The sequence below is a fragment of the Alosa pseudoharengus genome, unplaced genomic scaffold (genome assembly GCF_046254945.1).
Source record: "Alosa pseudoharengus isolate Yale_2024_CS ecotype anadromous, Long Island Sound unplaced genomic scaffold, YU_APseudo_1.1 YU_APseudo_1.1_scf_1, whole genome shotgun sequence".
NCBI classification, from domain to species: Eukaryota; Metazoa; Chordata; class Actinopteri; order Clupeiformes; family Clupeidae; genus Alosa; species Alosa pseudoharengus.
Genome location: NW_027468564.1, coordinates 38,735,019 through 38,762,489, shown reverse-complemented (window position 1 = coordinate 38,762,489; position 27,471 = coordinate 38,735,019). Strand labels below are relative to the sequence as shown.

General features: G+C 39.5%; 2 protein-coding genes across 2 annotated transcripts; both read right to left on the bottom strand.

The window, feature by feature from the left end:
• Positions 1–589: 589 nt before the first annotated feature.
• On the bottom strand, positions 590–11,279 carry LOC143127553 (polyunsaturated fatty acid lipoxygenase ALOX15B-like). Its single transcript, XM_076289125.1, has 15 exons — positions 11,203–11,279; positions 10,490–10,649; positions 9,929–10,130; positions 9,361–9,442; positions 8,783–8,905; positions 8,468–8,571; positions 8,205–8,374; positions 7,642–7,785; positions 6,483–6,689; positions 6,117–6,203; positions 5,716–5,885; positions 3,179–3,300; positions 2,752–2,852; positions 1,660–1,830; positions 590–1,307 (listed from the first exon to the last, which is right to left on the bottom strand). The coding sequence occupies exons 2-15, from the start codon at positions 10,640–10,642 to the stop codon at positions 1,128–1,130; spliced, it is 2,016 nt and encodes a 671-aa protein (XP_076145240.1). The 5' UTR covers positions 10,643–10,649; positions 11,203–11,279; the 3' UTR covers positions 590–1,127.
• A 291-nt stretch (positions 11,280–11,570) lies between these two features.
• On the bottom strand, positions 11,571–27,132 carry LOC143127544 (polyunsaturated fatty acid lipoxygenase ALOX15B-like). The gene is made up of 15 exons (XM_076289115.1): positions 27,033–27,132; positions 26,336–26,500; positions 25,986–26,187; positions 25,682–25,763; positions 25,465–25,587; positions 25,155–25,258; positions 24,895–25,064; positions 23,447–23,590; positions 20,469–20,675; positions 20,103–20,189; positions 19,702–19,871; positions 19,387–19,508; positions 18,945–19,045; positions 12,495–12,665; positions 11,571–12,110 (listed from the first exon to the last, which is right to left on the bottom strand). The coding sequence occupies exons 2-15, from the start codon at positions 26,486–26,488 to the stop codon at positions 11,931–11,933; spliced, it is 2,016 nt and encodes a 671-aa protein (XP_076145230.1). The 5' UTR covers positions 26,489–26,500; positions 27,033–27,132; the 3' UTR covers positions 11,571–11,930.
• Positions 27,133–27,471: the final 339 nt, after the last annotated feature.

The following is a 27,471-nucleotide window of genomic DNA, read 5'->3' as shown; positions in this document are numbered from 1 at the left end:
TGAATTAGTAAAACACACTCAGTACACAGTGAGGTGAAGCACACACTAATCCCGGCGCAGTGAGCTGCCTGCAACAACAGCGGCGCATGGGGAGCAGTGAGGGGTTAGGTGCCTTGCTCATAGGCACTTCAGCTGTGCCTACTGGTCGGGGTTCGAACCGGCAACCCTCTGGTTACAAGTCCGTAGCGCTAACCAGTAGGCCACGGCTGCCCCAGATTGGTTGGGTTGTGCTGAAAAAAGATTATAAGATAGTCAGTATATTGCACTTTCCTGAGCCCTCTATAAAGTCATTAAATTATAGTAATGCAAAAATCTGCAACAAATGGCTGGAGTCCTAGGGTTAAACCACATGGGAAGTTGTGCCATAAACTGCCCTCTTGACTTACAGCAGTGAGTGTGAGTGGACTCCTATTTGTGTGTGTGTGTGTGTGTGTGCGCGCGGGGTGTCCTTTAAAAGACACCTGTCCTGCAAAGTACTTATTAACAGTTTACATTATACCTCGGAATCTCAGTATCTAAAATGCACCACACACACATTAGGCATGCAATAAATCCTTCTCATGGAGAATAAAGAATGTCCAAACTCAGGTTAGCACACACACACTGTAACCTTTACTTGACCAACTTCAACGGTGTACATTCCTGCGCTTAAACACACACCACTTGCATCACTTCACACAGTCCTTACAGTACGTGGTCACGTATCAATAGCAACACAAAGCCAACCATATTCACATTATAAGACATCTCCCCTTTTTATGCTTCCCAATATTCAACATAATACTCATGTGTCACCACACCAAGGGTGGGAACCAGAGGGGCCTAGGTGACATTTTTGGGATACATGCATCAAATGAAACATATTTATGAGCAAATGGACAACATATTTTTTGAAGTAATTTTGGCCCTCCTAGTTGGTGAAATGTCACTTACGCCCCTCTGGTTCCAAGCCCTTTTACAAGACATATTCATACAAGCTGATCTCATTTTGAAAGGCATTGAACGGCTTTATTCATGATCTCATTTTCAGTTATATTTATTTTGGTCTTCAGTTATATTTACTTATGATTTGGTATTCACTTACTATGTATTGATAAGGCTATTACAGTAATAAAAAATACATCTTTTTAAATGGCCACACTATTCTCCACATTTTGGGGGCTCAGATAGATGTAGGGAAACTCCAGCTTCTTGTTCCTCTCCTCAATAAGATCAGACAACTCTCTCAGATCCTTCTGAAAATCTTCAATGAGCTTGCAAGGGACCTCTTCATCAAACAGTTCTTCTGGGAAACTTCCCAATAGGTACTGGAATGTTAAGAGTGTGGTGTAAAACCAAAAATGTTATTAATAAACAAGTTGATAACAACATGTATGACAATAAAATTAACAATAGTTCATATTATATCAGTCCCAGCAGCAACACTATATGCTAAGGCAAACAGTTTGCAAAATGTCTGATAAGATTAAAGATTTTCTTTGAACATAATCAACATGGTTTGTCTTTGTGTCTAAGACGGAAACCAACATCCAGTATAATATAATGAAACACACACAAGAAAGATATCCAGAATTTTAAAAAAAAATTTTTTTCACTTTCGTTAAATTGAATTTGCAGTTTCAGTGAAAACATGCAGATTGATTATGAACAAAACCTCACCTGATCTGAAAATGATTTGCTCAGCAGTCTCAGGACAGCCATGGCATTCACTGTCGTACCTATATCAGGTAAAGTCTCCAGAATGGTGTCCATTGTGGTCTGGCCTTTCTCCTTGGGAGGGGGCTTTCTGAGGGCAGTGGGGTAGTTGGGCATCCAGCCGCCAAAGTCAAACTGCATGGGGCAATTGGACGCAAAAGTGTTAAGACAGAAGTTTTAAAAAAAGGAAAATTGAATGTGGACGTTGTTAAATGACCTGTCCGCCAAAGTCCAAATGAGGCGTACAGGTCACATGTGGGTCAGATATTTAAAACAAGTAAGTCCAGTGCACCACTATCGTAAGTTAAAACATGGACAGTGTGTATGGGCTGTGTTTATGGTAGGGAGGTTTTCCTTTGGCCATTGGGGCGTCTGAGCTCATGTGTTATGGGTTCAGGTGTTGAGCATCTTTGCATAATGTTGATTCATAAAATAATATTGCTTGGTTTGGAGAGTGGTAAGGAAGCATAAAGGGAGGTTTTCCATTTCAGCAATAAGCCCCTAGAGGCCGTAGGTTACACTGACTTTAGAAAAGCTTACTGTAATAGCGTTGTTAGTCACGACACGCAAGCATATATTTCCACCAAGAAATATATTTCCTCTATCAGAAAGGTTGCAAAGCAACGTCGAGACGCACCTACTCTAACTTTTGTATGAAGTTGTGGTAGCTCAGTATAATATAATGCGATCAAGGTGTATATTGGTGCTGGATTTTACAACGGCATCAAATGTGATTCAGCCAATCATAATGAAGGACCGGAACTATGAGCTTATGTTATGTGTAGAGCAACTTCAGATAATGTTGATTCATAAAAGACAACAAGGCAATGGTCTGCTCTATCTCAAGTTAATGGGGGCTTTCTGAATGCAATAGATTAACTGGGCATCCAACTGCTAGTGTTAAACTGAAAAGGATCGGCCTGGGTTTGATTCTGAACACACTGGTGAGAGCCCATGGCGCTTTTGGATAAATAAATAATCTCAGTTCACTTTAAAAGGGGCAATCATTTTAGAATCTGAACCAAATAGATACACAGACCCTTTATAAAAGTTTACCTGTCCGTTGTTGACAGCAGCATGTTGAGCGGATGCAGTGAAGATCACCATGGTAACAAACTTGATGAGATCGCTCACTGTCTGAAAAGACTCAGGTACGCCTGTGGAGGAATAAGACATCGACATGTAAATAAAAAATCTGCACAAAACACAAAACAACTCCATCAGCATAAAAGTGCATTCACATCTGTGAAACATCAGATGACGACAAAATGAACTGAACACCATGCAGTCATGACAGCACAAGGAATTTTAGCGGCCATTGATCCGTGTGTGTTCTGACATTCTATCCTCATGAAATCCTGTTGTTCCCAGGGAAGTGTTGGGTGGCATTTATTAAAGTGTCTTAAAATATATTTTAGAGTTTGGTCTTTTTTATTCATAATTCCATTTTTTTATTCCTAAAAGACAGTATTACTGCAGACACCTGTGCTGCTCCTTTCCAGGAATCCATTGGTGAAGATCTCTCTGATCCAGCTCTGCAGTTCTGTGTCCTTCTGCACATGCTTATCAGATGTGTAGTAATGTTGCAAGACTCCTGTTACATACCTGCAAATGACCACATGATTCAGTGTCTTATATAGTTGTCTGTATACATTAGGTCATTGTTAAAGTGAACAATGATATGGGTCATTCCGTGTGAAATCACCCAATTTCAGCGCAATTTGGCAGGTGACCCCCTCCGAAAAAATCTGAAAAAAATCACAGGTGTTTGTAGACCAAATCCATGCATAGATCTTAAATAGTATATCTGTATAACTAATCGTTGCAAAACTACAGCCCTTTGAAACTTCAAGTCATTTTAAGCGTTGTGGTGAACAATCCTTTTTGTTCAACTTCCAGCATTATTGGTTCTTTTGGTATTTCGCACACATTAGTGAAACTATGTGAATAGAAGTACATTTTCCTGTTGAATTAAAAAATCCAATCGGATCAGACGTATCTTGTATACTTTCCCCTCTGCAAAGCTCTGAAAATGGCTATAAATTCATAATGTGAAAAGACATCATCACCTTTGAGGGCTTCTCATTCAAAAAGTATGTGACACAAATTCATCAGATTTTTTTCCTACACATATATGTATTATAAGGTTCTGTCCATGCATTAACTTTGGTTGTTATCATTTTCATATTTTCAGAGCATTTTTTTAAAATTGGGCTTGATTTTCAAAAAGCCTGTTTTCATCTTCTCATTTCACCACGTGGACAGTTAACAGGATTTTTTTAAATTTTACCATATATCATTCTGTATGTGAGGATCATCTGCCCAACATTTGGGCTTGTTGCTGAGTTTCTTCATTGAAATAAGATTTTTTTTAAATATTGTCTATAAATCCACTGAATTTGTACTGGATCTGCAGTACCACTTTGCACCACATGTGGTGCTCTTTTAATACAATGGAAGTCAATGGAAGAGTAAGAGAGTCACTTGTTTGCTGCACATATCCAATCTAAACACACAGTTTATGGTTCATAGTTGAATTGGTCCAAATAATTATTGCAACATGAACAACATACTACTCATACATAAATCTTATTTAGAGAAAATAAACTGATCAAGTAAATTATACACACATAAGACTGACTGGTCATCCTACATGCAGCAAGAGGATTTAGCATAATTACCATCTTTGTAATGAGTTTTCTACACCAGCTTCAACCTATCAGTGCCTATGTGAGCACTTTAATAATTTTTAGCCAGCTGGTTAGGCAAAGTCTATATTCATCGTCATATGCTTGGGATGCAGTCCTCTGTGATACATAGACAAAGAGCATCAAGATGGAGATCAGTGCTTTAACAAACAATCAAACAATGGGTTTCTAAAATTCAGTTCATCAAGGTATTTCACTTGATGAAGATGACCATGTGTGTTTCCATCACAAGTATTCATAACAAGGTTTTAGGACTCATGGATCCAAGAGGCATTTGTAAAAAGATGATAAATCTTTAGTATTGATTTTTCTGCATCTGACAATGCACTGAATTTTAGAACCCCCTTTTTACTTGAACCATATGAACCATAAACTGTGTGTTTAGATTGGATATGTGCAGCAAACAAGTGACTCTCTTACTCTTCCATTGACTTCCATTGTATTAAAAGAGCACCACATGTGGTGCAAAGTGGTACTGCAGATAAAGTACAAATTCAGTGGATTTATAGACAATATTTGTAAAAAATCTTATCTCAATGAAGAAACTCAGCAACAAGCCCAAATTTTGGGCAGATGATCCTCACATACAGAATGATATATGGTAAAATTAAAAAAAATCCTGTAAACTGTCCACGTGGTGAAATGAGAAGATGAAAACAGGCTTTTTGAAAATCAAGCCCAATTTAATAAAAATGCTCTGACAATATGATAATGTTAACAACCAAAGTTAATGCATGGACATGACCTTATAATCCATACATGAGTGGGAAAAAAATCTGATGAATTTGTGTCACATACTTTTTGAATGACAAGCCCTCAAAGGTGGTGATGTTTTTTCACATAATGAATTTATAGCCATTTTCAGAGCTTTGCAGAGGGGAAATTACACAAGATACACCTGATTTGATTGGATTGTTTAATTCAACAGGAAAATGTACTTCTATTCACATAGTTTCACTAATGTGTGTGAAATACCAAAAGAGCCAATAATGTTGGAAGTTGAACAAAAAGATTGTTCACCACGATGCTTAAAATTACTTGAAACTTCAAAGGGCTGTAGTTTTGGAACCATTAGTGATACAGATATACTATTTAAGATTTATGCATAGGTTTGGTCTACAAACACCTGTGATTTTTTTCAGATTTTTTGGGAGAGGGTGACCTGCCAGCCACTGGGTGATTTGACACGGAATGACCCATATACTATTTAAATAGTTTGACTCTTTTTTAAACACGTACACATACACACACACAAATAAAGAGGGGGGGGGTACAATTGGCAACCCTACTCTGACTCAAACGGTAAGCATACTTGTTGATGATGTTCCACAGTTGTGTGCCATCATCTCTGTAGTAGTAGTTGGGGACGTCCTCCAGGCCTCTCTCAGAGATGTTCTCAGGCAGACAGAGGGAACTGTAGGTCAGGGAGGAGGTTCCACGCTTCAGCAACTCGGACAATGACTCTCCACCAATGCCGGCATTCTAGGATTATACATAATGAATTCATAAGGATAAAGTATAAAATACCACAGTTTATCTGAAATCATAATCAAATTAAAATGGTCCTTGTATACAAATATACTTGTATTGTATATCTCTATAATATTGCTGCTGTCGGATGGAAACCTAGTAACTCCTTACTCATTACCTGACAGTAGGGATCATATCAACATCCAATTTTTACAGTTTCATTATGTAAAGCTGCATGAGTACCAAGGTAATGGATCCATCGTCGGAAATCAAGCGACTTCTTGCCAGGATGTTGATGTGAAGTGTGTAGCGGGTGTGGGGAATGAGGAGCTACAAGGAAAACAATAAAAACAGTAAAGAGAAAATTTAGCATGTGGTATACGGACAGTTCCTAAAGACAAATTAAAATAATAATATACTTGGAACTAATTAGATAGATAGATTCAGACAGTATAGACAGCATCTCCAAATTCAAATGATCAGCCCATGTGATGCTCTATTTTTCTAATCATTCTTGGATATTTTTTGTTCTTCCTGGAACACTGAATTGTTTGGTAATAGGCCTCACACCAGCTAATGCACGTGAGATTACACCCGCAGATTCAATACCTTGAAAAGAGGGTGCGGGGATGGGAGGTTCCGCAATGTTGCCATGGCAAACACCTCAGACAGAAAGTGAGTTCTCAGCAGGTGAGAGTCGAGCTCTTGCATGCTGAACTCTGCGGCCCGCACAAAGATCTTAGCCAGCAGCCAGTCATGTTTGGGGTCAGTGGGCAGGAAGATGGGGGTTTGATGGGGTCCAGCCATTTGCCCTAACTGTGGAGAAATGACAAATCCATGAAACTAGAACAGTGTGACGTTTATACTAGAGCTGTCAAAATAACTGATTAATTTTGATTAATTAATTTGAGAAAAAATAACTGATTAAAAAAAATAGCGCAGATTAATCGATTCCGTATGACCTTTGACCCCGAGCCATTCTAGTCAGTAACCATTACCCTGTAAAATGAAGGAGAGAGAAGAAAATGTGCTGCCCTAGATCATAGATTGGAACATTTGCTTTTAAAAAACGGTCTGATGGTGTTGATAAAAATAAAGTGTTGATTAAAATAAAGTCCTCTGCAATGTCTGCAGCAAGGAATTTGCATATTACCAGAGTTTGTCAACTCTAAAGTCGCACATCAATGCAAAGAAATAGTGTTGACATTGAGGGGAGTGTTAATTTATTTTCATTGTGTCCTGAAATGCCTTGTATGTGAAAAAAAACTTCTTCCCGAAGCACTTTTGAATTTATTTCCTCAGCATATTAGGTCATATCATAGATTATTATGAACATTATTTGAACAGTGAAAATAATAATAAAATAGTTTTTGAACGTTAATGTCACTAATGCTGATTATTCAATGATTCATTTGAATTTAAATATTTAAAATACTTTCACAGCAAAAATGATATATGTGATTAATTTAGATTAGATAGATAGAGTTTATACACAGAGCAAACAAACTGTTTTAAACTCTAAAAGATTAGATGTTTTTTTGGTCTTGCCTATTTCTCCTAAACATACTTGAGGTCAATTTCTCCTAAACAATTGAGCTCAGCTAGGCTTTGACTGTAACATGAATTAAAATGAATAACAATTTAATTCAGTGTCCACTTCTATTTCTCGTGCATGTATGCATTCCTCCATTTTGTTCACTAGAAAAACATTTTGAAGTACTACATTTTCTTTTTATTTTGCTACATTTCAAAAGTGTAATGTGTTTACCTGTATGGCGATGGGCAGCATCATGCCCTGAGGGTTGCAGTAGAGCAGGACCAGGGGAGCGGTGAGGTACTGCTGCCTGCCAGCAACTACATTTCCCACAAGCCCATCCAACATCTTGTAGTCACACAGGAAGATGTTCCCTTTCTGAGTGGTTTAGTGTAGTGGAGGGCAAACAATACATAGACAGTAAATATAGAAAAGAGTTTAGCATCAGACATAACATGAACTAGCTTCACACAGATGAAAAAACAACATATTTGTGTTGGTCTCTTTTTTCTACAAACATTCATGATTGAAGCTACACTTCAATCAGTCCAGTCAAAGGGGCCTTTGTTGGCCATGCTACCTTTCCAGCAACTTGGATTAATCATTGGATTATTGGATTCATGCTTTTTATGCTTATGCTTTTATGCTTAAAAAAAGAGAAATATTTCCTATCAAAAAGCCTTTCAGCAAATTAAATGTAATTAGATATTTTCAGTTAATTTGCATAATGCTATATACTGTGCTCAAATCTACTGATTTTTTCCCCAAGCTAGACTGTTGACCAATGCGTTGCCTACCGCTATCTCTGCCTTCAAGGTGGTTTCTCCTAGAAGGCCTTTGACCATCTCCTCTGTGACGAGGAAGTTCTCGGGCACCTTTGAGCAGCGCTGGATCAGCATGGGGTTTAGGCCATTCAGGAACTGGTAGCCAAAGAACTCGTCCTTGTCCCAGTGGTCCTCAACGTATTCTGCAAAGCATTCCATGTCAGAACATTTGCAACAGATACAGCCAGTGCTATGTTGTCATTATGCAATTATGCACATCCAAGTACGATGATTACCAATGGTTTTGTTTGTGATGTCACAATGGATCATGTGCAGCTGGTCGATGCTTTCCCAGGATTCTCTGTTGTCAGCTAATCCATTGAGCATCAGATAAATTAACCTACACACACACACACACACACACACACACACACACACACACACACACACACACACACACAATAATGATCTATAATTATAATTGTGAGCGTCTTTGAAGTAATATATATAAAATATATATTATTACTAATGTAGAAGGAGGCAGCACACCCATCCACAATCAGAATGTAAGAAAAAGATGGGTTAACAAAACACAACACTTAGACACTTACTGTGTTCTTGCCGTATAGGAGAACTCTGTCTCCTTCGAGAAAGAGAATTGGAGTTCCTCTGGCAGAAGCATGGCAGATTCGTAATTGATAATCCGGGGCAGGTTCTCAGCATACACACTCCACCTGTAAAAGGAATATACAGGAGAAATGCAATGGGTGCTTTAAAGGAACCTGTAAGATTGTGGCCAAAACTGGTACTGCAATCACTTTCAAATTACTCTAGAGCGGTGTATCCCCTCCCCACCCCCCCTGACTCGAGGTTGCTAACCCGGATGCCGAAACACTATTGACTTTGTGATTAGTAGATAGGTGGAGGGTAGCGCATCAGGCCAAAACACAACATCAGTTGAGGGCTGCAACTTTTTAAATGACAATATCCTGGCCGGACTACTATTGTCAGTGATATAAGTATTTGAAATGAACATGATTTCTTAATGTCTAGTGTCATATCAGGGCCATTTTATGATTCATTGAAATACATTTCTTACATACGGTTCCTTTAACTTAACACCACACAGACACTTAACACCAGACACTTAATGTCACACACAGTTAGTTTTGGTGTGTTGCCCACATACCTAATTAACTTCTGTCGTCCTTCTAGCTGACTCGTCCTTGTCTTTTGGGCAACTGAGTTGGTGTCCTGGAACACAAGCAAAGCTGAAATAGAAACGTAATCTCAGTATACAGGTCAATATTAACTGACGGACTGCTTTGTCCAAATTGTGACTGAATGAAGTTGTTACATGTGTGTGAATGACATAGACTAGAGCCAGAAAGACTAAGGACTCACTAATGTGCTCCCCCCCCCCCCCTTCTTTTTGTTTTTATACAGAAATCTGTTTTCTTACAAACAATACACCAACGTGTGTAACACACAAAATGTGTGTCTGTGTGTGTGTGTGTGTGTGTGTGTGTGTGTGTGTACCCCTGAATCTGTAAACTCATGATAGATAGATAGAACTGCTTTAATCTACTGGATTATTCAGAAGATTTGATTCCTGATGTAACTTGACTTGTAAAGTGGAATCAAATAAAGTATATAAAATGTGTTTACACAGAACATTTCCAAGATTTCACCACTGAACTTTCAGGTGCACCAGTAATATGTGAATTGAGGCCATGCCCTGAAACAGGAGTGCCTACCTTTGGCAGGTCTTAACACAACAGTCTCATCGCTGACAAGCCAGCGGTAACAAGGAAACAAAATGGCATCCCCCTCAGGCGTCTTCACAGTGATTTTATCACAAAACCATTGGTTGTCAAGGCCCAAAAATGCCTGGGTGCGGAGCTTTAAATAGATGAGTTCGCCTAGGGACGCTTCACTCTCCAACGTAATTGTTCGCTCCTGTATAAACATGGAAATGGAATATTAAAGTAAATATATGAAGAGTTTGTTTACAAAAAAAAAACCATATAGACAGATAAACATAGAAACATAGACATAGAAAATCATGTCTTTTTTGATTAAGCAGAATTAATCTAGTCAAAATTACTTCCGTTTGGTTGATATTACTTGAAATTCACAGTTTCAAATATTATTTTTTAACTAAGATGCACTCATTTAATTCAAAATACATTTACAAATAAAATGCTGTGCTTGTTAGAGTTGCTGCAGCAAGAGCATCCAGACAGCTATAATGCTACACTCTTCTGGGCATCTTTAAAACCAGAGTTTTTCATTTCTGTTGTTTTAAATGCACTTACCGATCCTTTGGTAAAGCCAAACGACAAAAAGCGCTTGTGTAGATTCTCCTCCTGGCTCTCAGCGTCAGCACCACGCAGCTGGACGTAAACGTAGCTCGTGGTGCCAGAAAAGGGGCGGGTTCCTGTGTGCACCGTCACTGTGTAGCTCGCCATGGCTATTCTGCAAAGGAGTGGACACAGATTACTTAGAGAAGACAACTAACATGATGAAGACACTAAAAAAAATGACAGAGAGAGAGTATGTGTGTATGCATGTGTGTGTGCGTGTGTGTGTGTGTGTTTGTGAGAGAGAGAGAGAGAGAGAGAGAGAGAGAGTCTCTTTCCTCATTATCTCACAAAGTTGCTGTTGCTAGATGCATGCCAACATTTCATACTAAATTAAGCAGCAGAAAGAGTAATCTGTGGTTGCCAAAACAAATCTTCTTTCACACTCACAGACGTGTGTACATTTGAAATAGGATGGGAGTATTTTATTGTGCCATGCACAGTGCCCCAAAATTATGTGTGTGAATGCCGGTGAGAGTGTAAATGTTGTACTTACACTGTATGTGTTGCTTAAAATGTCCCATTTTACAGTGAACTCGTGTTCCATTTCCTACAGTATCTTCATGTTAGTGTGCATTTTGGTAAGCGATTAGATGTCTTGCCTTAGTTTCAGGCAGGCAGAGAGACATACAGACGGACAAACAGACTCACCAGAGGAAGAGACTCACCTTTGTAAATATCTTTCTCTTGTTAAAAGAGAATGTGTGCTGTTGTGGAGTACACGCAGACCAAGAGGAAGAGATGCTGTCTGAGAAGAGCTCTGGACATGCAGCTTAGCATGGTGTGTTCATTGGGAAATTTTGGCTGTAAACCACATAGGAAGTTGTGCAATAAACTGCCCTCTTGACTTACAGCAGTGAGAGTGTGTGGAGTCTCCTCCTATTCATGTGTGTGTGTTTATTTTCTTTCCTTTGAAAGAAACCTGTCATGCAAAGTACTTATTTACAGTTTACAGTATACATCGGAATCTCAGTATAATCTCTCCACACATATTAGTAATCCTTCTCACGGATAATAAAGAATGTCCACTCTCAGGTTAGCACACACACACACCTTTACTTGACCAACTTCAACGGTGTACATTACACACACAACACTTGCATCACTTTACACAATCCTTACGCAGTGACTTGTATCAACACAAGCAGCACAAAGACAAATCATAGTCACTCTAGGACATCTTCCCAAAATTCTTCACAATATTCATGTGTAACCACATTATATGATAAGGCATATTATGCATACAAGCTTTTCATTTTGAAAGGCATTGAACGGCTTTATCCATGACCTCACTTTCAGTTATATTTACTTTGGTCTTCAGTTATATGTACTTATGATTTGGTATTCACTTACTATGTATTGATAAGGCTATTACAGTTATAAAAAATACATCTTTTTAAATGGCAACACTATTTTCCACATTTCGGGGGCTCAGATAGGTGTACGGAAACTCCAGCTTCTTGTTCCGCTCCTCAATAAGATCAGAGAGCTCTCTCAGATCCTTCTGAAAATCTGCAATGATCTTGCAAGGGACCTCTTCATCAAACAGATCTTCTGGGAAACTTCCCAATATGTGCTGGAATGTTTAGAGTGTGGTGTAAAACAAAAAAAAAAGTTACTAATAAAAAAGTTGATAATGACATGTATGACATAAAAAGCAACAGACATAAAAATGTAGGCAATAGTTAATATTATATCAGTCCCAGCAGCAACACTATATGCTAAGGCAACAGTTTGCAAAATGTCTGACATGATTAAAGATTTTCTTGGAACATAATTAACATAGTTTGTTTTTGTTATCATGTAACAATAAGACAATGGAAACCACCGTCAAGCAGTATAATAAAATGGAACACACAAGAAAGATATTCAGAATTAGAAAAATATTTTTTTCACTTTTGTTAAATTGAATTTGCAGTTTCAGTGAAAACATGCAGTTTGATTATGAACAAAAACTCACCTGATCTGAAAATGTTTTGCTCAGCAGGCTCAGGACAGCCATGGCATTCACTGTCGTACCTATATCAGGTAAAGTCTCCAGAATGGTGTCCATTGTGGTCTGGCCTTTCTCCTTGGGAGGGGGCTTTCTGAGGGCAGTGGGGTAGTTGGGCATCCAGCCGCCAAAGTCAAACTGCATGGGGCAATTGGACGCAAAAGCGTTTAGACACGAGTTAAAAAAAGGAAAATGGAATGTGGACGTTGTTAAATTACCTGTCCGAGGCATACATGTCAGATGTGGGTCAGATATTTAAAACAAGGAAGTCCAGTGCACCACTATCGTAAGTTAAAACATGAACAGTGTGTATGGCCTGTGTTTATGGTAGGGAGGTTTTCCTTTGGCCATTGGGGCGTCTGAGCTTATGTGTTATGGGTTCAGGTGTTGAGCATCTTTGCATAATGTTGATTCATAAAATAATATTGCTTGGTTTGGAGAGTGGTAAGGTAAGGAAGCATAAAGGGAGGTTTTCCATTTCAGCAGTAAACCCCCCCTAGCTGTTCTAATGAAAATGAAGGCACAGCGTTTATAGCCATACATGCGTGTTCACTTCTGGATCCTTGGCTATCAATTTGGTAACGATAACATGCTATTTGACGTCTTTAGAACACTAAACATATCGGAGGTGTCAAATGTTGAGTTACTCCAGTCTACATTTTTTGACGTTAATCACTCCTAAAGTTAACTGATGGCTAAATAACCAAACAATAGGCGTGTTCGACTTGAGGCAGATCTGTGCAGATCTGACTTGATGTGATGCGTGCTGGGTTGAACACAATGCATACTGAGATGGATGCAACGCTTGCTGGTTAGAAATTCTGTCCGACTTCTGTCAGCCGGGGAGGGACTTACCACCGTGACACCATATCACATGACCTTAAAATATCGCGGGAGTCTTAGCCTGCAGTCAGATCTTGCAGTTGCCTTCCACGAGCTGCACGAGCTAAAACACGCCCTCATGACGTCAGTTCAAAGACGTGATAGGGCCATTTGGGAGGAATGTCCTAATACATTATGTGAAAAGAGAAAAATCTCCCCTAGAGGGAAAGCCTACTGGAACAGTATATTTTCAGACTTTTGGTGGCAAACAGCCTGGTTGTTACCTCACAAATATTGCATAAATAATAAAATAAAAGAAATACATATTAGGATTCTTCATAATATTTACTCTACCAATGTTCATCTCTCTAAATTTTTTGATATTGATGATAAATGCACCTTTTGCAATACTGAGCCTGAGTCTTTGTCTCATGTGTTTTTCAGTTGCACACACTCAGTTAAGTTTTGGACTGGTTTGGAGAGATATATATTAAATAAATTGAATAAAAACATTGAAATAACATATACAAACGTTATTCTGTACTTTAAGCACTCTGACTCTAAGAGTGACCCTATCGATTTTATTTTAAACTTGTTTATTTTATTAGGGAAATTACATATTCATAAATGCAGATGTATTAAAAAGCCCACAAATCTGGAAGCTTTTTTTTGTGAACTCAATATATACATGCAAACTTTAGCACTAATTATTTGTAAAAAAGTGAGAAAACGATAAAGATTTACCGAAACCTTTTTAAAGAGGAATAAAGATAGCCTTTTTATGTATTTGTTTTTTGCCTTATTTCTTTATCATTATTTTGTTTTAATGTCTCATTCATGTATATTTTCTTTGTATTTTCTGTTGAGCATTCTTATGTTTATTCACTATTGAAGGTAACTGTGTTAATTTACCTCTGTACCTCACTTTCTTTCAATAAAATTGAATTGGAGGAATGTCCTCATGACGATTTTGACGGGAGTCTCATGGTGCTTCCTTATGTTGGAATATGCAAAAATGAACAGAAATCAAAGGGATACCTTCTTATACGTGATTTCTGCAACAATGGTAGGCTAGCCTACTGAAAACGTTTGGATATTCTGTTATTTTCTGCTGTTGGTTAAATAGATAGACACACATATAGGGAAAACACTTGATATTGAATTTATGTGCTACAAAGCAGGCCTGTTAACTGTATGACAACAGTGGTTTATTTAAACTACATCATAAGAATTTATTTCGTCAGTCATCATGCTCATTTTAATGAGTAAGAATTAAAGTTCTGCTGTATTTATTGCAAACAAAAGTCCGCGATATCTCCCGTGATGTCTCCCACGAGTCACGTCAGGCAGACTGTAGCCTGTCTGTCCGGGATGAGCTGCCCTCTGTTGTAGCTCCTCCCGGCTAGCCTCTGAAGATCACGTTTACGTAGAAAGCCAGACCAAGATCTGCCTCAAGTCGAACACGCCTATTGTTTGCACCTCCAAATGGACTGTGACATAGGTCTGTGATGCGAGTTTGTGTGTAATGGTGCATTCAGAGCACCTCGGAATGACAAGGACCACCCCCATGGCTACTTTGTTTTTCCGACAGCAAGTGTTCATGTGCTTTGCCATCGGAATGTGTGACAAACACGGATACCACAACAAAGGTTAAAACATACACTCACTAATCCTAAACAAACAATGTATTTGCTTAAAATATAGTGTAAGATGCTCGTGAAAGAAAGATATGCAACTTTCAAGTGACAAAAAAGGCAAATTCCCAAGTTCACATTAAAACTGTTGGACATGAAAGGCCACATGGACTACAAACGAACTACAACGTGACGACAAAAGTTGCCTAACTGGGTAACTCTGTTAGCAAAATCTAGCCCCAGTTTCCGACCTCTGACTCACACATTAAGTGACGTGAATGATGCGGAATGATGATGTTTTCACTCGGAGAAAGGTTTTTCCGAAGCCCATGAATGCTAGGAAAGAATAGAACAATATTCGGTCAAGGTGTATATTGGTGCAGGATTTTACAATGGCATCAAACGCGATTCAGCTAATCATAATTAAGGACCGGAACAATTCCATTGTGGCCTCTGAGCTTATGTGTAGAGCATCTTCGCATAATGTTGATTCATAAATGTCACGATCCTGCCCTGGATCTCTAGATCCAGGTTCATTTTTCTTGTGTATCATGTGTACTGTATTATGTTCCTGCCCTGTATTGATGTCTTTGGATTTTGTCATGTCTCCTGCTCCTTGTCACTTCCTGTGTCCTGTAGGCTACTATGAGGTTTTCTCATCTGTCTTTTTGTCTATCCTCCCTTCCTTCCTTCCTTTCTTCTCTAACTCTAACTGGAAATCAAACAGGTGTCTGATTGCTGGCAAGTGTTGTCCATAGACAGTAAACGTGTTGCCCCCCGCAATATGGCGGCCGCGTTTACATATGCCACCTAATAGAACTCGAGTCCAATGCGTTATCTAGCTTTCTAATATCTATGGTTGAGATGTCCTGCTCACTCACGCATCACTTTTAAGAGACATCAATTACTGATGATGCGGCGCAGCACCTCTTAGGCTAGAATAAACAGACACGCAAATTGCAGAGAATATGAGCTTATACCAAAGCCTAAAAATGTCATATGAACATAGACTCTTCCTACTTATTGACCCTGATAATGAGATAATGTTTGATAGTTCTGGAGACATGGATGAATAGTAATACAATAGAGCTGCACAGTCCCGCCCACAGCCAAAACGCGGTTAGGTGCCGGATGTAAGATTCCCATTCATTTGTCCCATTGACGTTTGGAAAAATCCGTATCTAAAGAGTTTTACAGCATGTCTTAGGCTAACCAGCTACGGCATAACTCATAAGCATACAACAGATCATTTCGAGTGAAAAAACGAAGAGAATACACCATATTTTCATTTCCGAGCGAAGGAACTACTCATCCCATAAACCACCGGGCCTCACTGAAAAATATATAAGCAGCACGAACCAGCGCGAAATCATTCATTTCCAACCAGCGACAGCAGCGAACCCTTTCCTCCAAACAGTGATTTTTATATAGTGAATGTGCAGTTAATAGCAGTTATTTCAGGAGTAATCGTGTAAATAATAGTGTTTTGATATTGAATTTTATATTTATCATCGTGTATTTTATATCGTGTATGTGAAAGCGGTTAACATTAACGGCAGTGCTTCATAACGTTACCTGACTCATCCTATGCTGTCATTACTGCTCAGTCGGGCTGATGCATGGTCTGCTCTTGGACCACCATATTCAGTTTATTCATTTGCCGTGAATTATTACACAAAATGTCCATTAAATGCACAAAGTATTCCTAGGTTAATGATTAATATGAATCATACAGTATGAAGGCTACAGTAGCCTGGCTAATGTTAACTAGCACTGCTAGCAGCATTAACATTACAACCTCCCTGCTTAGCCAACTCACCACAACTTTGTAGGTCTTGTCCCTCATGATGCTGACCCTTACAAAACCCACAAACTGACTCTCGGACACACAACAGTCAATAATGTGACCCGATTTAAAGTGGCTTTCACCCCTTTGGACACTCACTAAAACATAATATTCATACCTGTGTTGCAGCATGTAGGCTAATGTTAGCTGCATTATGTAATGACATACAATGTCGGAAATGCTAAAGGTTAGCCTGTCGGCTAGTGCTAGCCTACCTGAAAAGTTTGAGTGTTTAAACTAACATTTACAGTGGTCTATTTGATAGTGTATTGGCCCTGACTAAGTTCGTGTGATGTATAAACCCCAATCCTTGTTGATACAAGTACCAATATTCGTCAAGAAAGTTTTTAATCACATTAAGATTTTCGCCATAGGCAGTAAAAAACTCCTCCATCTTTGTCAATATTTTTCCTCTGAGAAAGTTTCAAACTATGACCGTAACGGCCTTTCCACCAATCAGAGGCATCACTGTGGGATTGTGGGATTGTTCAGGATTGTGGGTAATGAAGTACTTATCCAAGAGATCGCGAATAAAAGGCATTTATCTCAAAACAAGGTTAGTGCCCCACGAACTCTTGGTGTCTATAGGAGCATATACAATCGCTTAGTACAACCGTAGCTGGTTTTAAGTCTACCACGTGCAGTTAAGTTTTTATGGCTTACACCGCAATTGTCAATGGAGAAAATGCATTGACTTTTTACATCAGGCATCGGCTGTGGGCGGGACTGTGCAGCTCTATGTGGAGGTATTTAAGGATTAAGTCCCGCCCTCCATACAAATGAATGGCGGAGGCTAGGCTAGTAAATCCAGCCATTTCATAGTCAACACCATATTGAACAATGGGGCTAGGATCCAGCGCCAGTCGGCTCTGACGATGCGGCAAGTTCCAAAGCTGGAAATGACGCATGGACCAACGTTGATTTTTATTGGATGTTCTGTGAAAAGAGAATCGTCCTCCAGTTCACAGGGTGGCGATAATGCACATACCTTGCTTGCCACCTAACAAGACGAAGAAAAAGTTGCTCGGGAACGCGCTTGGAGTCCGAGTGGAGTCGCCCGTTTGGCTGTAGCCAAAGTCCTTTTAGGCAAGTCCCTCCTCTCGGCGGCCATATTGCAACACTTTTTAGGCACTTATCGGGCATCTATTTAGGCAGAAATGTACTTGCGCAAGGCTTCACGACACTAATCTCACTCCAGCGGCGAGAGCACAACACATGATTGGCACGATGTCTTCACAACACACCACATTATTGGCTCAATGTATTCATAACACAGCACGTGATTGGCTCAATGTATTCACATGTCGACGTTTTGCCGCAGAAAGGGTGTGATATGTGTAGACAACTGCGTTACAAACTAACCCCATGCATTTCTATGGAGGATTTTTTGAGTGCTGTGTCTCCTCATTAGAAAGTCTCTGCTGTAGCCACCGGATAGGTACCCACCCACCAACATGTACGGGCATGAGAGCAAGTGCTCAACACAGACTTTTGTGCACGGAGCTGGTTCCAAATGTTCCATGCGGCGCCATACTTGAAAATGGCATATGCTAACATGCCAAAGCTAATCTGCACACTCTTGACAATGCCTGCATGCATCCCTAATTATTGCCTTCATTGCTTTCCACCTGTGCCTTGTTAGTCTTGTTAAGTCTTGTGTGCTTTGCTGGATTATTTTGTCTCTTGTCAGGTTCGTGCCATGTTCTTGTCTATTGTCAGTCTAAGAGATTGTATTCTCGTTAAGTTTTCTGTAAAGTTTATGTTTGAAAGAAGACACGTTAAAATCTAGTTTAATACCACTTCGGTTCCACTGAATCTGCGTTTGGGTCCAATCTGCTATCCTGGCCTACTGGCCCTGACAATAAAAGACAACAAGGCAATGGTCTGCTCTATCTCAAGTCAATGGGGGCTTTCTGAATGCAATAGATTAACTAGGCATCCAACTGCTAGTGTTAAACTGAAAAGGGTCGGTCTGGGTTTGATTCTGAACACACTGATGAGAGCCCATGGCGCTTTTGGATAAAAGCGTCTACTAAATCTCAGTTCACTTTAAAAGGGGCGATCATTTTAGAATCTGAACCAAATAGATACACAGACCCTTTTTTAAAAGTTTACCTGTCCATTGTTGACAGCAGCATGTTGAGCGGATGCAGTGAAGATCACCATGGTAACAAACTTGATGAGATCGCTCACTGTCTGAAAAGACTCAGGTACGCCTGTGGAGGAATAAGACATCGACATGTAAATAAAAAATCTGCACAAAACACAAAACAACTCCATCAGCATAAAAGTGCATTCACATCTGTGAAACATCAGATGACGACAAAATGAACTGAACACCATGCAGTCATGACAGCACAAGGAATTGGCGGCCATTGATCCGTGTGTGTTCTGACATTCTAAATTCCTCATGAAATACCATGAAATTCCCCAGTTTTTCCCATGAAAGTGTTGGGTGACATTTACTAAAATATATTTGAAAATATATTTTAGAGTTTGGTCTTTTTTATTGGTAATTATTTTTTTTATTCCTAAAAGATAGTATTACTGCACACACCTGTGCTGCTCCTTTCCAGGAATCCATTGGTGAAAATCTCTCTGATCCAGCTCTGCAGTTCTGTGTCCTTCTGCACATGCTCATCAGATGTGTAGTAATGTTGCAAGACTCCTGTTACATACCTGCAAATGACCACATGATTCAGTGTCTTATATAGTTGTCTGTATACATTAGGTCATTGTTAAAGTGAACAATGATATACTATTTAAATAGTTTAACTCTTTTTTAAACACGTACACATACACACACACAAATAAAGAGGGGGGGGGGGGGGTACAATTGGCAACTCTACTCTGACTCAAACGGTAAGCATACTTGTTGATGATGTTCCACAGTTGTGTGCCATCATCTCTGTAGTAGTAGTTGGGGACGTCCTCCAGGCCTCTCTCAGAGATGTTCTCAGGCAGACAGAGGGAACTGTAGGTCAGGGAGGAGGTTCCACGCTTCAGCAACTCGGACAATGACTCTCCACCAATGCCGGCATTCTAGGATTATACATAATGAATTCATAAGGATAAAGTATAAAATACCACAGTTTATCTGAAATCATAATCAAATTAAAATGGTCCTTGTATACAAATATACTTGTATAGTTTATCTCTATAATATTGCTGCTGTCGGATGGAAACCTAGTAACTCCTTACTCATTACCTGACGGTAGGGATCATATCAACATCCATTTTTTACGGTTTCATTATGTAAAGCTGTATGAGTACCAAGGTAATGGATCCATCGTCGGAAATCAAGCGACTTCTTGCCAGGATGTTGATGTGAAGTGTGTAGCGGGTGTGGGGAATGAGGAGCTACAAGGAAAACAGTAAAAACAGTAAAGAGAAAGTTCAGCATGTGGTATACGGACAGTTCCTAAAGACAAATTAAAATAATAATATACTTGGAACTAATTAGATAGATAGATTCAGACAGTATAGACAGCATCTCCAAATTCAAATGATCAGCCCATGTGATGCGCTATTTTTCTAATTATTCTTGGATATTTTTTGTTCTTCCTGGAACACTCAATTGTTTGGTAATAGGCCTCACACCAGCTAATGCATGTGAGATTACACCCGCAGATTCAATACCTTGAAAAGAGGGTGCGGGGATGGGAGGTTCCGCAATGTTGCCATGGCAAACACCTCAGACAGCAGGTGAGTTCTCAGCAGGTGAGAGTCGAGCTCTTGCATGCTGAACTCTGCGGCCCGCACAAAGATCTTAGCCAGCAGCCAGTCATGTTTGGGGTCGGTGGGCAGGAAGATGGGGGTTTGATGGGGTCCAGCCATTTGCCCTAACTGTGGAGAAATTACAAATCCATGAAACTAGAACAGTGTGACGTTTATACAGAGTGCAAACAAACTGTTTTAAACTCTAAACTAACAGGGGTATTTCACAAAACCTAGATAAGGGATTAAGCTGGGATTTTTGGCTATCCTGGATGAATTTAGCATTGACTTGGTTTCGCAAAAGACAAGAGGTGGCACATAAGTTACCATGGGGATTTATTCTCTGCATCTAGCCTGCTCCCGACTAGGCTAACAGCCAAGCTGTTCAGCAAGTTAATTCTAATGGTAATTATGTTGTCTTATTGGTTTGGCTAGCTGTCATTCAAATCAGACCTCTGTGTGAATTTTTAAGGAGCTTTATTCCATTTATATACTATTTGTTAAATGTATTTGCTTGCAAAACAAAACAGATTGTCTACCTACTACCATACTGTATGGTTATTATGACCGCCGCGCAGCGAAGGTTTAGTCAGATTTTTTTTTTTTTTTCGCATGTCCAAATTTCCGTCAAGGATTCCCGGGACACTGAAAGACCGGGGTACACGAAACTTGGTGGGCATGTAACCCCATATAGATAGCATGGAATCATCGTTTTTCGTTTTGATCTGTAGCCCCCCCACTGGACTGGACCCCCCGAAAGGAGGGTAGGGCAGACACAGTTTTCTGTGAATATCTCGAGAACCGTAGGGTTTAGGAGGACCATTTTTTTTGTATGTTGATCTCATGGGGCCATGTCAACCCATTCCATAACCACTCATTTCATGTATAGCGCCACCTAGTTAAACACAAAAAAGTAAAAATGAGGTGTTGTAATCGCAGGTATCTGTGACCTAACATAGTCAAAACTGCACGAAATTGGAAGTGTAGGATCATTATGACACCCTCTGTATGCACGCCAAGTTTTGTGGAATTTCGTTCATGGGGGGCCACACAATAAATTAATTTATGTCACTATACACCAACTGGCCTGTAGGTGGCCGGAGACAGTTTTCTGTGAATATCTCGAGAACCATAGGGCCTAGGAGGTCCACCTTTTTTATGTATGTTGGTCTTAAGGGGGCATGTCAACCCATCCCATTACCACTTATTTCATGTATAGCGCCACCTAGTTAAAAATGAAAAAGCAAAAAATTAGGTGTTTTCATCACAATATCTCTGGCTGACAAGGTCAAAACTGCACGAAATTAAAAGTGTAGGGTCATTATGACACTTTCGTTCATGGGGGGCCTTACAATAAAATAATGTATGTGTACATTTAGTGACGTACACCAACAAGGATTCCCGGGACACTGAAAGACCGGGGTACACAAAACTTGGTGGGCATGTAACCCCACATGGATAGCATGGAACCATCATTTTTCGTTTTGATCTGAAGACCCCCGCTGGACTGGACCCCCCGAAAGGAGGGTAGGGCAGACACAGTTCTCTGTGAATATCTTGAGAACTGTAGGGACTAGGATGACCATTTTTTTCCGTATGTTTGCCTCCAGGGGTCATGTTAACCCATTTCATGTGCACACATGTGCACAAACAGATACACACACACACATACATTCACAGTAATCATACTTATGACACATACTCACACAGTAGACATATGTACGCTTGCATGCACAGGCACATACGCAGGCACACACACAAGCACGCACACACACACACACACACCCACACACATAACATAAACATGTACATGCACACATGCACACAATTCAATAATTTATCAGAATTATGAACAGGCAAGATGGAGGTGGGGTTATATAAAATGAATTTTACATGTGAAATCTATGAACTAATCATGTTTTGGTACTTGTTGTCTAGCAGATACCAGTGAGAATTGAGAGTGGATAATGCAATTTAGTGAGACAGTTAGAATCATATAGGCCTTTCAGCGTGATTTATTTTTGTGGAAAAAATGTGCTGGACTGGGCGGCGGTCATATTTTGTACCGCTCTGCGGTACATCTAGTTACTTTAATTGTGATAGCCTTATAATTATTAACATACTCATTGTTTGCTTCTTTTGGTGATAGACGTTTGATATATAGCCTACTGTAGTAGATGATTGCAAATGCAGGGCAATTTTTTCAACAAACTCGGTTATTAAGACAATATGAATTAATATGATAATATTATGCCTTAATATGACAATATGAAGCCATGTTTCCCCATTCAAAAAAGGAGAACTTTACTTGTTAGTCTATATCAAAAGCGGTTGTTCACTTCGTCTGAATGACGCTTGAATTAGCATCTGAATTATTTGGCACCTGGCTTAACATAGTCGCTCATACTCATCCTGGATTGGTGTTAATGAAATGAGTTGAGCTATAGGATGACTAGACAACGTATATGTCAAGCCTTGCTTTATCACTTATCTTGGATTTCTGCCTTTGTGAAATACCCCTCAGGTCATGAAGCCAGATGTGTATGATAATCACTGTGGCATGTTTAGTTATTTAGGCTCCTGAAGTGTGAGACAGGCCCCCTAGCATAAGTGTGTCCCAGAGGAAAAGATAAATTGAAAAATAAGATGTTTTGTTGGTCTTGCCTAAATATAACTGAGCTCAGTTTCTCCTAAACAATTGAGCTCAATGGAAACCAAATCAAAGACAGGCTTTGACTGTAACATGAATTAAAATGAATAACAATTTAAATCAGTGTCCACTTCTATTTCTAGTGCATGTATGCATTCCTCCATTTTGGTCACTAGAAAAACATCACAACATTTTGAAATAATACATTTTCTTTTTATTTTGCTACATTTCAAAAGTGTAATGTGTTTACCTGTATGGCGATGGGCAGCATCATGCCCTGGGGGTTGCAGTAGAGCAGGACCAGGGGAGCGGTGAGGTACTGCTGCCTGCCAGCAACTACATTTCCCACAAGCCCATCCAACATCTTGTAGTCACACAGGAAGATGTTCCCTTTCTGAGTGGTTTAGGTGAAGTGCAGAGGCGGACAGAGTACACAGCTTCATTACTTGAGTAAAAGTACAGATACCCTTTGCTAAATTTTACTCAAGTACAAGTAAAAGTACAACAGTCAGATGTCTACTTAAGTAAAAGTACTGAAGTACTTGTTTTTAAAAGTACTTGAGTATCAAGAGTACAAGAGTACATTTTCTAAATATTGCATTACTAATGCCACAGTGCTTACATTTATGTACAGAAACATCCTACATGGAGTTATGAAAAATGTTAATGTTAATACCTTGGAGAATGTAAAAGGAATTGAAAGTAAAATCAAGTAATTTATATATTTTTACCATGTTGCCAGGGATGGGCAGTAGTTCTAATACATGTATTTAAAATACGTATTTCAAATAAAAAATACTATTTTGTAATTGAAACATTTGAAGTGAAAACTATCATTAACTTGTTCAGAAAATTGAAATAGTCTGGCGAGGTGGGGCCACAGGTTGGCAAATTCCCGGGATGAATCTGCTGCATCTTCATCCATTGTTTCGTCCATGGTTTCGTCACTTATCTAAATCTAACCATGGAGTTGACTTTGGCGGAAAGCTGATGTGATTGCTGATAGGCTGTCCCAATCAGTGGCGCCTGCACAATCCAATCACGTTTGAGAGGGAAACAACAAATTGAGGGTTTCCGAGATTTTTGCTTTTTCCTTTTTTTTTAGAAGAAGTAACGGGTACTCACGGCTATGGATAGAAATGTAGTGGAGTAAAGAGTACAATATTTGTCTCTCAAATGTACTTGAGTAAAGTCATGAGTACTCCCCAAAAATGATACTCGAGTAAAGTACAGATCCCTCAAAACTGTACTCAAGTACTGTACTCAAGTAAATGTACTCCGTTACTGTCCGGCTCTGGTGAAGTGGAGGGCAAACAATACATAGACAGTAATATAAAGAGTTTAGCATCAGACATAACATGAACTAGCTTCACACAGATGAAAAAAAACATATTTGTGTTGGTCTCTTTTTTCTACAAACATTCATGATTGAAGCTACACTTCAATCAGTCCAGTCCAAAGTATAATGGGGTCTTTATTGGGCCATGCTACCTTTCCACCAACTTTAATGAATATTGGACCAATGTTCTTTTTATTCATGGCCTGTACATTTTAAATAAAGAGAAATGTTTCCTATCAATGGGCTTTTCAGCAAATTAAATGTAATTAGATATTTTCAGTTTATTTGCATAATGCTATACTGTGCTCAAATCTACTGATTCTTTCCTAAGCAAGACTGTTGACCAATGCGTTGCCTACCGCTATCTCCGCCTCCAAGGTGGTTTCTCCTAGAAGGCCTTTGACCATCTCCTCTGTGACGAGGAAATTCTCGGGTAGCTTTGAGCAGCGCTGGATCAGCATGGGGTTTAGGCCATTCAGGAACTGGTAGCCAAAGAACTCGTCCTCGTCCCAGTGGTCCTCAACGTATTCTGCAATGCATTCCATGTCAGAACATTTGAAACAGGTAGGCCTACAACCAGTGCTGTTCTCATTATGCAATTCTGAATAACGACGAGTACCAATGGTTTTGTTTGTGATGTCACAAAGGATCATATGCAGCTGGTCGATGCTTTCCCAGGATTCTCTGTTGTCAGCTAATCCATTGAGCTTCAGATAAATTAACCTATACATACACATACACACACACACACACACACACACACATACACACACAAACAATAATGATCCATAATTACAATTGACAATTGTGAGCGTGTTTGTAGTTATAAAATATATATTATTACTAATGTTGAAGGAGGCAGCACACCCATCCACAATCAGAATGTAAGAAAAATATAAAAATATAGAAAAGGTAAAAAAAACACTTACTGCTTTCCTGCCGTATAAGAGAACTCTGTTTCCTTTGAGAAAGAGAATTGAAGTTCCTCTGGCAAAAGAAGGCAAGATTCGTAGTTGATAATCCGGGGCAGGCTTTCAGCATACACACTCCACCTGTAAAAGGAATATACAGGAGAAATGCAAAGGGTATTTTAACTTAGACGCTTTGCTGTCACACTCAGTTAGTTTTGGTGTATTGCCCACATACCTAATTAACTTCTGTCGTCCTTCTAGCTGACTCTTCCTTGTCTTTTGGGCAACTGGGTTGGTGTCCTGGAACACAAGCAAAGCTGAAATAGAAATGTAATACCATTATGAAGGTCAATATTAACTGACTGTTTTGTCCAAATTGTGACTGAATGAAGTTGTTACATGTGTGTGAATGACATAGACTAGAGCCAGAAAGACTAAGGACTCACTAATGTGCTCCCCCCCCCTTCTTTTTGTTTTTATACAGAAAACTGTTCTGTTATATATGAATTGAGGCCATGCCCTGAAACAGGAGTGCCTACCTTTGGCAGGTCTTAACACAACAGTTTCATCGCTGCCAAGCCAGCGGTAACAAGGAAACAAGATGGCATCCCCCTCAGGCGTCTTCACAGTGATCTTATCACAAAACCATTGGTTGTCAAGGCCCAAAAATGCCTGGGTGCGGAGCTGTAAATAGATGAGTTCGCCTAGGGACGATTCACTCTCCAACGTAATTGTTCGCTCCTGTATAAACATATGACGATGAAGTATTAAAATAAATATATGAAGAGTATGTTTGCAAAAACAGAAACAGATAAACATTGAAAATCATTTTCATCAAACTATTGTAGTTTTTTTTCTTTTCTGTGTTTTCTGCTTTAAATGCACTTACTGATCCTTTGGTAAAGCCAAACGACAAAAAGCGCTTGTGTAGATTCTCCTCCTGGCTCTCAGCGTCAGCACCACGCAGTTGGACGTAAACGTAGCTCGTGGTGCCAGAAAAGGGACGGGTTCCTGTGTGTGCCGTCATTGTGTAGCTCGTCATGGCTACAGTATTCTGCAAATGAGTGGACACAGATTACTTAAACACACAGATTACTTAGAGAAGACAACCAACATGATGAAGACACTAAAAATAATTCCAAGGAGAGAGAGAGAGAGAGAGAGAGAGAGACTCTCTATTCTCATTCTCTCACAATGTTGCTGTTGTAAAATGCTTGACAACATTTGATACTAAATTGAGCAGTAAAGAGTAATCTGTGGTTGCCAAAACAAATCTTTTCTCACCTCCACAGACGTGTGTTCATTGGGATAGGAGTATTTTTCCCCGTTTATATCCTGATGGTATTGTGTTGTGCACAATCCCCCACAATGATGTGTGTGAATGCTGGTACGAGTGTAAATGTGGTACTTATGTGCTGCTTAAAATGTCCCATTTTAGAGTGTACTCACGTTCCCATCTTCATGTTAGTGTGTATTTTGCCTAGCAAGATGTCTTGCCTTTGTTTCAGGCAGGCAGGCAGAGAGACAGACAGAGAGACAGACAGACAAACAGACAGACAGAGTAACAGACAGATGAAGAGACTCACCTTTGTAAATATCTTGTGCTGTTGTGGAGTACACGCAGACCAAGAGGAAGAGATGCCGTCTGAGAAGAGCTCTGGACATGCAGCTTAAAAAACTCCCCTTCTTAAATACTCCACATAGCACCACATACTTACCTGCCTACCTATTAACGATTGTGTAATATAAAACTTTTTGACAGTTCTTGAACCGGTTAAACAGCATTGAGCCTTTGTACCATCTTCCCAAACCAGGCTTTGTTGAGGGCTCAGTCTGCGCAATTACATTGAGCCCCCTCATTACGTTGATATACAGAGCCAGTGCCAGGATTTTTCTTTGTGTAGCAATACCAGAACTTTCATTGACTGGGCAAAGATGTAGCAATACCGGATTTTTATTTTTTTATCGTTTGGGCGAGGCCTTTGCAACAATGACAGAGCACACACTGCATAGATAGGTGGGGAA